Source organism: Sciurus carolinensis, chromosome 7 (genome assembly GCF_902686445.1).
Source record: "Sciurus carolinensis chromosome 7, mSciCar1.2, whole genome shotgun sequence".
NCBI lineage: Eukaryota > Metazoa > Chordata > Mammalia > Rodentia > Sciuridae > Sciurus > Sciurus carolinensis.
This window is the reverse complement of record NC_062219.1, coordinates 126,084,353-126,097,990: the sequence shown is the minus strand read 5'-3', so window position 1 is coordinate 126,097,990 and position 13,638 is coordinate 126,084,353. Positions and strand designations below refer to the sequence as shown.

Below are 13,638 nucleotides of genomic sequence, written 5' to 3'. Positions count from 1 at the left end.
TCCCAGCATACCTTCTCTAAGAATAGTGGCTTTCAGAGCCTGTGAACTCCCCACTCAATACCAGGGAGGTTTCAGAATTGCCCCAGGCTGTCTGGGTGAGGGTACTTTGGAGTGTCAGGTCATAGAGTAATTCATTGGCAGCAATTGGGAGAAGGCCGTAAAAGAACACAGGTCTTCAAGAATATGTCTAAAAATTGAGCATCTGTATCTCCCTTAAATGACACAGACCAGCAACTTTGCTGTCCTTGCTACCTCGATAATACTTCAAAAATGTGACTGACTCAGATTGCTGGTTCCAATGGCCACTAACCATCTTCATCCCTGCAGTTTGCTTCAGTTTCTTGTGTCTTTTAGCAGTTCTTTGTCCTTCTGTGGCTCAGATTTTGATGTAAACTAGTTGACAACTTTCCTTCTTTTCTAAACTTTTGTAAAAGTTTAATCTTTTTTAAAAAATATTTTCACATTAAAAAAGAAAAATAAACTGATAGTACAGCAATTACAAAAACTTGAAATAATTCTATTTTGTCTTCTCATATGACCATTTAGAGTATTTGCTTTTAAAAATGGTAGAATGAGGCAAATATCATTACCCTACGTACGTGTATGATTGCACAAATGGTATGAAACTACATCGTACACAACCATAGAAATGAAATGGTGTACCCCATTTGTGTACAATGAATCAAAATATAGTCTGTAAAGATAAAAAAAATTTTAAAAATCTAAGTGCAGATTTTAATTTCTACCTAAAATATTTAACTGAATTTGACTACAATGCTTAAAACTGAGATTTGTTCTTTCTTTAGACTGTTGTTTTAGAACTGAAGAACAAATTTTAAAATGCTGTATTAGTGACACGATTGTATGTTTGCAGATCTTTTGGTGCTCATAATATAGTATTTGTTTTATTATTTGTTCTGCATTTTCCTAGTAGCACAATTATATATTCAAAGTTTAATAAAAGACAATTCTCTCTTACTGCACTTATTTTCTGATCATTATTATTATTTAATTTTATGATTACTTTTGAAAATAATATTTTCATATAGAAGGAGTGGTTAAAATTTATTACCTAAAAAAGGTATCAATTAGTGCATAACAAAATGAAAGAAAAGACTCACACAAAGATATAGCTAGTAAAATCATGAGCAATCAAGCAAAAAACTGAAAACTACCAGTGGTGGCAGAAAAGATTGAAAAGTCACATACTAAGGCTGAGTAATTAAAATGTCATTTCAGTTCGTAAGTGGTGTGGGGGGACTGGAAACTAAACTATCATGAAAAAACAATTTTAAAATGTTGTGAGATATTTATTTCTTCCTTAAAAGTCCATGCTTAGGCAAAATATCAATTAAGTAAATACTATGAGAGGATAAAGAAATCTTTTGACATGGATGCTCTCATTTTTCTTTTGCTTGGTCCAGTACTCTCAGGAAGGTCTTGGGCAACATGCTTCACTATAAAGAAATAAAAGTAAGAAAGTAAAAAGCATAGAATATAGGAAACAAGGGACTGAAAACAGGAAAGAAAGGGGAAAAAACCTTGGAAGGGTGTAAAAGTGAGGTTCAGGAAGACATGTAAAGAGAATCCAGAAAAACGAGTTTGGTTTTTGCTTCTAGCAAATACAGTCAAAAAAAAACATACTGATCACTTGATGTCTTTGATCATTCTGAAAGGAGCCTTATAATTTTATGGACTATATTAGGGAAAAGTACAGAGAAAAATCACACACACTCATACATAAACATGCATGCATTCACATTTTCTAATTTAATGAGCAACCAAAAGCTATGTGAGAAAGGAAAATGTATCATAGTGCACTATGCAACTTAGCTACTAAAACTCTATTATCAATATAAAATAAACACTGAATTATTTAAAATTAGTATCAGACACCTCTCTGAATCGCTATCATCTCTCATTTCTACAGCCTGAATATTTGTGGCCCCTTTCCCTTCATATGATGAAATCCTAATCACTAACATATTGGTATTATGAGGTGGGGCATTTGGAATGTGATTAGATGAGAATAGAATTAGTGCCCTAAAAGAAGTGACCCCAAAGAAGGTCAAAGAGCTGCCTTTCTTCATCTACTATATGAGGATACAGTGAGAAGTCTCCTTTTATAAACCAAAGCATGCCCTCTATTTGTAAACTGAAAAGCATAAATGCAAAATCTAAGGGTATCTTGATCTTGGACTTGCCAGCCTCCAGAACTATAAAGAATAAATTTCCATGGTTTATAAGCTTCCCAGTTTGTGAACAGCCTAAATACTCAGAATACTACTGTAGCTTTCTATTTGCTCCAATCACTTCCAGCATTCCAGAGAATTCTACACATCACAGACTAATTCTTCTGAAACTCAAGGTACATAATGTCTCTCCTCAGTCCTCTTTTTAGACTCCTCAGTCTCTAATTTCTTGCAATGGCCTGCAGAGTCCCACATGATGCCCTCCTATTTTGGCAGTGTCTCCTGTATTTCCCTCCCTGTTTCCCTCTGCTCAGTTCTGCTGGCCTCCCAATGGTTACTACAAATGCACTAAGGTATCTCCTGCCATAAAGATCTTTGCTGTTCTCTATCTGGAATTCTGTACATCAGATACATGCTTGGTTAACTTTCTTTACCTTCAGGTTTTTAGATCACATCTTTTCAAGGGCATCTCTCTGGACCACTTCATTTAACAGTTGCCTCACCCACCTGATATTTCTTATCCTAATCTGTGGTTTCTTTCATCTGCAGCACTGATCATCTTCTAACATACCACATAGCAAATCTTAGGCTCATTTCTTATTATCTTCTATCTTCCCTTAGAATTTTAACCTCTGAGAAGGAGGATCATTAGTTTGCTGATGCATCCAAGGAGCACAGGAACGGTACTGGCACTCAAAAGAACTATTTTTGGAAATGTTAAATCAACTTGAAAAATTCAAGAAACTGCCAAATAGAAATCAAAAAGGATCCCCAAATCATACTTTTTGAGAATAGGAAATTGAGGTGGAGAGGGAATGGAATACTGGTTGCGTGTGTGTGTGTGTGTGTGTGTGTGTGTGTTTAAAATCCATGTAGAACTGTTTAAAATCGAATTATGTATACATATTCCTTAGAGAAATAAATTTAAATATGAAACCATCAAGTATAAAAAGAGAAGAGATACATAGTAAAGGATATTGATTAAGATAATCAATATTTTTTACTTCAGATCTTATGCATATTTTTTCATAATTATAATTACACTGTACATAAACTCCTCAGAAAACCTCCCATGAAAGGTACTGTTAGTGTTGTTTTGTCCTCATTATATTTACAAATTTAAAAAGCATAAAAATTATCAGATAAGAAATACAATATAGATATTCATGGAATAATTAAATCACACCCCCCACTCCTCATTTCTCTACATTCTCCACCATTTCCAACACATCCTGGAATATATTAGCATACGTGGGGTGCTTAAATGGATGTACAAGTGTTTTATAAATATATTTCTTTATGTACGTATGTTGATAGGTTAATAGAAAACAAATGTGCTATAAATTCTGTCAAATAATTTTTTTCTCCTTAAATACATATCTTGGAAACAATTCCAATCTGTAACTATGAATGCCCATTGTTATTTTAATGAGTGCATAATATTACATTATAGAGGTGTATTTAACAACTTCAGAAATGGTGATAATCTATGGCTAACTCTTTGCTAATGCAAAAAAAAAAACACTACAATGAAGGTTTTGTGCATTCACTTCTTCACAAATATGTGAGAATCTTCATCAAGTGAATGTCTAGAAATGGAATTGCTGTTCCAGTAAGCAGGTTCAGTTTTACATATGATATATAATTCTAAGTTGCTTTACAAGAAGGCTAAAGCAAAATGGTATTCCAGCATGATATAAAATAAAATATTGATCTTTCCCAATTCCAGAGGTAAAAATGGTATCCCTGGTGGTTTTAATTTGTATTTCTTGTGCATGTAAGTATTACCTTTAAATTCCGCATGTGAAAGTCACATATAAGCCTCTCTCCTGGTCCTTTGCTGTTGTTTCAGGGAACTGTTGGTCCTTTACAACAAACCTACAGATATTGAGGAAGTTAGCCTTCTTTCTTTCACACACTTCACAGTTACTCTTTAGGAGTTTGTCACTTATGTTTTTCTTTCATTTTATAATATTTGTGTCTGCCAAAATATTACTTTAACATTTCAAATACATCAATCATTTTAAACCTTCTGAGTTTGTGATCTTATATCTTTTGAGTAACTGTAGACATTTCCCCTGATATTACTACGTTTCTATCTTAAACTTATATTTTGGAACTAATTTGAGGTAGAGATTTAATTTATGTATTTTTTCACAGTTTTAAAGTCAGCACAATCACATCCTATTGAAATTGTTACATAGTATGAAATTCCATCTTTATGGCTAAGGAAATCTCTATGAACATTTGGGTTATTTCTGAAGCCTGATATAAAATCTTTTTTAAAAACTTGTTTTGTACAATAAGTTGAAATCAAGCTGATTTGGGAGATTTAATAAGCAAATTTTGTGATAAATACAAAATCTGATATTCACTATAAACAGATTATTTGTAAACAATCTTAGCAGTTTATGTTCCTTATTTTTCTACTATTCCACAGATATTATGAAAGAAAAGCTAATAATGGAGATTATAACCAAAACATGCTGAGTTTTAATTTTAACTTTCAGTCTAAGGAGTCTAGATTAGTTATGCTCAATAACTTGAAGAGAAAATTTGGAATAGATCAAGTTTGGCAATATCAGTTTGGGTTCCTGGTTTTTGAGTGTGACTTTGGGCATATTATTACTTTTGTTGTTGTCGTTTTAGAATTGTGGCCAGCTAAATAATAATAATAAAAAGTATATTTTCTTAATTTATACAGTGGCAATGTTTATCAAATGAAAAAATATGTCTAATGATCATAAAATATCATATAATTAACATAAATGGAGAGTGAAACTAAAGAGCCATTACGAGAAGAAACGTGAAAGTGATATTTTATGTAGATTTTTCAAATCTTTTTGGATTTGTCCTATTTTTCTCAGAATAGCAATTATATATAAGGGAAAATTTTTACCTATTTTATAACCTATATTGTAAAAATCATCTTCACAACCTCTAAGAGCAGCAAGTCTTAACAGAATTGATTTAGTTTCTTCTTAAGTGACTCTCTAAATTTGCATGCCAAAAGTTTGTATTTTGCCAAAAACATTTTCTTGATTTCTTCCAAGGTTTTTTCACCTTGTAGAGTCCCTCTGGTTCTTCCCTCCTGGACATATTGGCGGAAGCAGGTACTAATTGTGCTGAACCTCAGAGGTTTAAGTAGAGGATGAGACTAAGACAGTAATGGCATGGAAACTCATGGGAAAGCTCCCTGTGGATCCATGGGTTTTACGGACAGCCATAAATTAGAACTGGTTTCTTAAAGTTGACCTTTCAGTAAGTGTAAATGCCTGGTTAGTGGACTGCGATGAAATTCAAACAACACTCTGGTCTGAGGATCATGTTTAAGCCACAGGGCAGTTTTCTGTCACTCTCCACATCACAACCCCAACAAACTGATGGATTGCATCACAGCCCCAGGTAAATGCAAAAGGGATTCAGAGAGAGAAGGTTAGTCAAAACCAGTCATATTACCTTGTCAGCCTTTGTGGTATGGACTAAGAAGATTATTCATGGTTATAACTATAAAGTAAAAATATTTGAAAAAATATTAAAAGGTTGATTCTATAAGTCACATGTACTTTTGTTTGAGATCATAATAGAATTATTAAAAGCATTCTGATATAAGATTCAAAATCTTATATCATTCAAATATTTATTTCTGATTTTACTACATCTATAAACTTGGGCAAATACTATAACCTCTTTGTGCCTAAATTTTCTCTCTTCAATTAAAAAACATTCTTACTTTGGAGGCTTATTAAGGGAACCAAATGGATGTACCTATAAAGAGTATATATGAAATTATACACAATTTAGGTTAGTGGAAAATTTGGCATAACATACTGGTATTTGCAAATCCTTCTTATAAGTATATAATAATTTTATTATGAGGGAGCTATGGGAAAATACATGTCACTATTTATATTATTTGCCTTTGCAAACTTGTACTTTCATTTACATATTTTAAGTGCATCTTTTGCCACTTTTAAAATTGAAACTGCTATTTGCATTATAAAGTTGTGGATATTATAATATTAATTTTGTGTGGAAACCAATTTAGCACTGAAAAAACTATTGTTCAGACAAACCAAAGATTGTTTAAATCTGTGACAATTTGGAATAAGGGAATCCAATAGACAAAGCATGGAATTAAAACCATAGCAAATATATAAGCTGGGTTAGGGGTGGAATGAACACCTAATTATTGTTCCTATTTTGTCTTATTAATACATTGTATCAGAATTATGCTTATGAAGTTAACAAAGACTGTATCAGAAATGTAAATGTCTAAAGTAATGAGCTCCATGATTTCTTAAACCATATGATCAGATACTTTTTCCCTCCTCCCCCTTCATTTCTTTGCACACCCCATTTGCTTAAGATTTATAAATACTTCTGCTTCCCAACTCATTTCTCATCCTCATGAGGATCAACAGCATATTTTTTACTTCCTATTTAGGTAAATTAAACTCTCCTAATCCCTGTAATTTTCTTATGCAGCCAGAAAGGCAAGAACTCCCTACAGTCCTTTCTAGGAAAATAAACTGAATTACCTAAATTAGTCTTTAATCTTTATTTCCCATTTTCTTCTGTTTCTTTCTATACTTACATGTTCAACAGATACTTACCTAAGTTTCTTCTATTGTTAGAATATTGCTGTATTTATGTTTTTATCTTTTTCTCTCAATGTTTTTCTTCTCCATTTTTCAGAGTTTATCTCTCCATTATTTTATCCTTGCTCAATTTACTCCTATGTGTCCATAAATCTCCACTATTTAGGCATGTATCCAACTATTCAGAAAGCCAAAAGAAATATGCTATATATTCCCCTCTAATACCTTAAGTGTTTCCCTTCAGGAAAGTATGTAATTTGATTTTATTCACAATAGTACAAACTTATCTCAAATACATAACAGTCTTTAATAACAGGAACAAATAGCTATGCCTTTTTAGACAGGAGTGACAGAGAAGCAAGAACATTAAAAATGATACAGCAATAATTTTTAAATGTAGAAGAAACTCAGCTTTCTTCAGGTTTAGAAAAACATTATTTGACAGCAGTTAACTGAATAATGATATTCTGAAATAGTTTATCAAGAAACAATCCAGATAAGACAAAGGTAACAATTCACAATTGTCTTTTTTAAAATTCTAATTAGATAAGGAATTACTTGAATGTTGATTAAAGGATATCCTTCTATAAGTAATTCTGCAACACAGGAGTCTTCCTATGACCATGAGAGATAAGACAAAACTCATTCTAAAATTATTTCACAACATCATATCAAAATCTATTTCTATAATAATTATCTAATACAGTGACAGAACTATCTGTCCCATTTCTTTAGGACTACAATATTATTATTTATTACACTTATTTTTATATTTCTAAAGGTAATATTTTTAAGACTTGCAGTCCCAGGATGAGAAATTGGGGGAGAAGAAAGGAATTGGATGAGACCAACTTGAAAGGAAGGGTGGCATAGGAAGAAATGATAGAATTAACAAAAGGAGAAATCTCAAGAAAACAATTTTCCACAGAGGATCACAGGAACCTGGAAATTTCTAAAGTCATTCCCATGTAATTTTACCATGCAGGTAGTTCTATTAATATTGCTGCTAGTGCTTATTCTCTTTGTATTATGTATCATACTGTATAGCTTTTTCTTTCACTTACAAAGCAAATTCACATCCTATTGTCATGAAAGTATGATGGAATTTATATGCAAGTATTTTAATTTTCATTATTTTATTGAACAAAGTCATATGTGAAAATAACATTCGAAGTCCATCAATTCTTAGCAAGTAAAATACATGTATTTTTGTTAATTATTTGAGAATTAGTGATAGAAACCTAAAAATGTCAAGAGTTAAACAGGGTATATTTTAACTCTGTTTTGGCTTCTTGGGCTTGGAATAAAAAAGTAAATGATATATTTGGGTTCAGTTCTAATAAAATATCAGTGAATCTGAGGGTATGGATGAAAAGAAATGATGATATCAAAATGCTGACACAATTTAAAATACCAGAACATCAAAGGCAAGAGTTTCATGATCGCTGGTTTGAACTAAACCCAAATGAATTAATATGTAGTCAATATCTATCATGTTTAACATATACTGTAGCTTTGATAAGTCACAAACTTACTCATAAAGAATGTATAATCAATATAGTCAGGGAAACAAGTCGAGTACAAAAAATAGAATCTCTTCCTCTCCCACTCCCTCTATTTCTCTCTCTCCCTCTCCCTCTCCTCACTGTCTCTGATTACATATTCATATATATATATATATGTAATAAAATGTGGAGTATCTCATAAGTGAATTAAAATTGCATTCTGAAGAGTCATAAATAGGGCAAAAATTATTTAGGAACACTTTGGTACTTGGAATAAGTCTTTCAGGGTAGATATCAACAATGGAGTTTCACATCACCATAGCCATGGTGGCAAGTAGGAAGCTCGACTGGCCCAGTGTACATGACTGCATGGTTCAAGTCACTATTACATAAGGCCTTAGGTCCAAGGCTGTGTTTTAATGCAATATGTTTGAACACAGAGCATCACTAAAGAATTTTGAGCTGAGATAAATGATCAAATTTGAATGAAGGAAAGATTGTTCTCCAAACAAGCTAGGATGCTGTGAGGATGAGAGAGCCATGTGAGGAGGGACACCAGTTTGAGACCTACAGGTCATGGGACATTAATACACTTTTCATGTGTCTTCTTAATGTTTCTAGGTGTACAGACTTGATAGATATGTGAGACAAGGCTACAGAAGAAGTGGTCTAGTTGACAAGTTAGGTGACACATGGGATTACAGTTCAAAGAGAATGATTAGGGTACTAAAATAATTGTGATGCTATAGATAAAATGAATAAATTTGAAGTTGAATGGGTGAATACTGGGCTCAGTTTTGGATTTAGTGATCCTGACATTTAGCTGTGAATCAATATTTCTCCCCATCACTTATGGCAGTGGCAGTGGCCACTCTGGCTGCCCACACTAATTCAATGACTCAAGATGACACAAACTAAGAAATAGACCTGGCCAACTAAGGCCATTAAACCTACCAATTCAAGATCATAATAACATGATCTAGGAACAAATATAAGGGTTGAAAAATAGTAAAAATATCCTGAGCTGATTTCTTAGCAGTCACATCATACTTACTACCACCAGCTTATATTTGCTCATATATTATTGTACCATTATGTACTTGTACAAACACACAAAACAAAACAAGTACATTATGTTTGGGAACTCACAAATGGGAAAATAAATAATAGTTATTTAATTATTAGCATATGACAAAAGCTGAGCTATGTTCGCAATTTACTTTATGTCACTTAATCTACATTAGTTCTATATGATGAATAATAATTATGCCCATTTTACAGATAAGAAAATTGAAGACCCAAAATTGGTGACATCTTCAAAGTCACACAGCTAGTAAACAGAACAACTGAAATGTGACAAATAAAAATGATGACTTTTGTAAAACAACTAGAAAAAATAAAAATTTACCAAACTACACAAGTCTAACTCAAAATAAATTCAGGATTATAGGGAACAGAAAAATCGGTCTTTGAGGGTTATTTTTTCAGAAATTATAAAGGAATTCCATGGTTTGGATGAGAAAATATCAGGACCCATGCAAGTCAGATAGTAGAAACAGTGGAGAAATTTTGAAATGTGTATGTGCTGGTCATAAACCTGAGCAATTGGAAATTCACATACAGTCCCAAATTTCAGGACTATAAATATTTTATTTCTGCTAATTATTCTAGGAGATTAAAGCTGCACACAAATTTTTCAGATAATATTAAAGTGGTATCTTCATAGCAAACAAATTTTTAAGTCCTGATTCTTCCTGTGTTACCTTGCCTGAATGTTTTGTTTTCTATCTCTATATTTTAAATTCCTAAATAGGAGCAGAAATAAACCTTGGAAAGGGTAAGAGTGTGCTGACACTCCATCCACTCATCATGCAGATTTTATGAAGGACTCAAGTTCCCATGATGTCTCTAACCAGGTTCAGTGCAATGAAGATGAACATGTCAGCTCTGCCTCAGCTACAGATTCATCTGCCTTCTTCTCACTGTCCTTTGTTCAACCTGTTTTGGGGAAGTTTCACCTTTTCTTAATTTGCTCTGTTGTCATCATGCTCTGTTGTCATCACTAAATATCCATGACACGTAGAGCTTATGGTAGTACTGTGCCAACTTTTTAGAAGGGAAGATATCAAAATTTCTAAAGGAGTGCGAGGTTAACCAGAAGATATTTATTAAATAAGAGACCTTTGCCAACTACATTGATGGTGTTTTATTTGTTCTTTTCTCAGCAATCTTTCAATATTACATTGACAATGTTGACTCAACATTTTACCTTAATCAGGATATAGGTGCATTTTTGTCACTGATGTATAGATGCAAATTAGAGCAAAAAATGAGAGCTTTATTTCAACATCTCTGGTCTCTAATTCATAGTAGCTTCCTCTTACCATTGATAACCATTCTTAACAGTGGATATGTAGAGACCTCATCTGGAATTTCACCTATCAATGCTAATATGTGGATAAATAATCAGAGCTCCCTAGATGATTTTATCTTATTGGGATTTTCTGACCGACCCTGGCTAGAGACACCACTCTTCATAATCTTTCTGGTGGCCTACATCTTTGCTCTATTTGGAAATATCTCCATTATCCTAGTTTCTCGCCTAGATCCACAGCTTGACAGTCCCATGTACTTTTTTGTCTCAAATCTATCACTTCTGGATCTCTGCTATACCACCAGCACTGTCCCACAGATGCTAGTCAACCTTAGGGGACCAGAAAAGACCATTAGCTATGGGGGTTGTATTGCCCAACTATATATTTTTTTGGCCTTAGGCTCCACTGAATGCATTCTTCTGGCCATAATGGCCTTCGACCGTTATGCTGCCATTTGCAAACCCCTTCACTATCCAATCATCATGAATCAGAGACGATGTGTCCATATGGCCGCTGGGACCTGGATTAGTGGTTTTGCTAACTCCCTCGTACAATCCACTCTCACAGTGGTGGCCCCAAGATGTGGACAGAGGGTGATGGATCATTTCTTCTGTGAAGTTCCTGCCCTTTTGAAACTAGCCTGTACTGATACTAGTGTGAATGAAGCTGAGCTGAATGTTCTAGGGGCTTTGTTACTCCTGGTACCACTTACCCTCATCCTGGGCACCTATGTGTTCATTGCTCGGGCAGTGATGAAAATCCGCTCGGCTGAAAGTCGCTGGAAGGCCTTTAATACCTGTGCTTCACATTTGCTTGTGGTTTCCATGTTCTACTTTACAGCCATCAGTATGTATGTCCAGCCTCCCTCTAGTTACTCTCGGGACAGGGGTAAGATCATGGCTCTCTTCTATGGCATTGTCACTCCAACCCTCAACCCTTTTATCTACACATTGAGGAACAAGGATGTGAAAGCTGCCCTAAGAAGAGCATTGACTAAGGAGTTTTGGGTCAAGAAAAGATGATCTCTGAAAAAAAACCTGAGAAGTAAGAATGGATTTATGTGCCTTTCAAAGAAGATGTTGGACATCAAATTGATGAGGGAAGCATGTATCAAGTGGCACAAAGTTCACAAGAGGAACAGGACCAAGAAAGGAATGATCAACTTTTGATTCAAGCTACACAGGCATTTTTCTTCTTTGAACAATATGCAGACACCTCCTCCACCCCAATCTGTGGAGAATATATTCCAAGCACCCTGGGGATGCCTGTAACTGACAATGATACTGAAACCTGTGATTTAACTGGGCTCACATACTGTGAACATAATGTTTGCAATTTTGAGGTGCAACAGCAAAACTTCTTCACAATTTCATGGATAGAAGATTCATTCTTACAAGAGATCTTAGCAGATTCATCCTTTTTTTCCCTCCTTATGAAGTAGAGAACTTTCATCTTTTAAGAGAAACACCTGTCAGCTTCTCTTTGGCATGCCTGAATTGTCAGCATCACTACTTTTGCACTTTGGGGCCATAGTAAAATAAGAGTTACTTGAACACAAGCACTGCTATATCATGACAGTTGATGTGGTAACCAAGAGGTTTACTAAGCAACAAATGGATGGGTAGCGCACACTGTGTGGACATACTGGATCAAGGTATGATTCATGTCTAGACAGCACAGAATAGAATAGCATGACATTTCATCATGCACTCAGATTGATGCCCAATTTAAAATGTATAAATTGTTGATTTCTGGAAATTTCCATTTAATATTGTTGGGTAATAGTTGACAATGGGAAACTAAAACCATGGATAAAAGGAGTCCATTGTATCTGTCTCACAATATTGAATTTTAAAAACAAGTAACTATTATCCAGAGTCAATTTTAATCATGTGATGATACTATTTGGTCATGTCCCAACATTCAATATGTAATTATATCACCCTAAAGGTTTTTTAATTCCCCAGAGGCAAATGAAATCAAGAGACAATTAGTCAAAACCTTATAACATTAAAATATGGAAAGAAAAATTCATTTTTAAAAATTAGGGATCATAAATTCAAATACAACTTATTTTGCCATAAACTTTAGTTAATCTTGTGCTCACATACACAATTCAGTGTTGTGTTAATATGCAAAAATGAGACTGTAGCCAAAACAAATAGAACATACTCAGGAGGCAAAGAGAAAATTGGGAGGCTTTGGGCAGTAAACAGTGGTCAAAAAACTTAAGATGGAAAATATTCCAACCAAAGAAAACTAAGTAACTTGAGATTTGTCTGCCTTTGATGGGACAGCTTCCTTCACAATTTCTCTGGGTAAATTCATTCTGTTTTTTCATGAGGGTTAAGAATACCATGTTGAATTCAAAAACTTTGGTTGATCTTTAGTTTTATATTTTTTAATATTTTATAACTTTTTGCTGAAAACTGACTCACAAATACATATTAGACAAAGATACCTAGGCAAAATAAAGTGATTACCATAAAAATCCAGCTGGGCACAGTGGCATATGCCTGTAATCCCAGCAGCTTAGTAGGCTGAGGCAGGAGGATCACAAATTCAAAGCCAGCCTCAGCAAAAGTAAGGTGCTAAGCAACTCAGTGAGACCTTATATCTAAATAAAATACAAAAAAATAGGAGTGGGGATGTGACTCAGTGGCCAAGTGCCCCAGAGATTAATCCCCAGTACCCCGCCCCACCAAAGAAAACCCCAACCAACTGCATTACCTGTAATGGAAGAGAAGTATATTCATCATAAATGTAGTCCTATCAACACAGTGATGTACAAGTTATAGGGAATAATAATTTGTTACCTTTAATTCTTGTTTCCTTGCCAACAAATGCCTATACAACCATTTGCCTTAATTAAAAGTTTCAAGAATGTGTGTGTGTGTGTGTGTGTGTGTGTGTGTGTGTGTAGAGAGAAGGAAAATAGATGATATTTGAAAGTGATTTAAATTAC

The 13,638-nt window shown here is 34.0% G+C and overlaps 1 protein-coding gene across 1 annotated transcript; it reads left to right on the top strand.

The window, feature by feature from the left end:
• Positions 1-10,750: 10,750 nt before the first annotated feature.
• Positions 10,751-11,695, top strand: LOC124989102 (olfactory receptor 2B6-like). The gene has a single exon (XM_047559041.1). The coding sequence runs from the start codon at positions 10,751-10,753 to the stop codon at positions 11,693-11,695; it is 945 nt and encodes a 314-aa protein (XP_047414997.1).
• Positions 11,696-13,638: the final 1,943 nt, after the last annotated feature.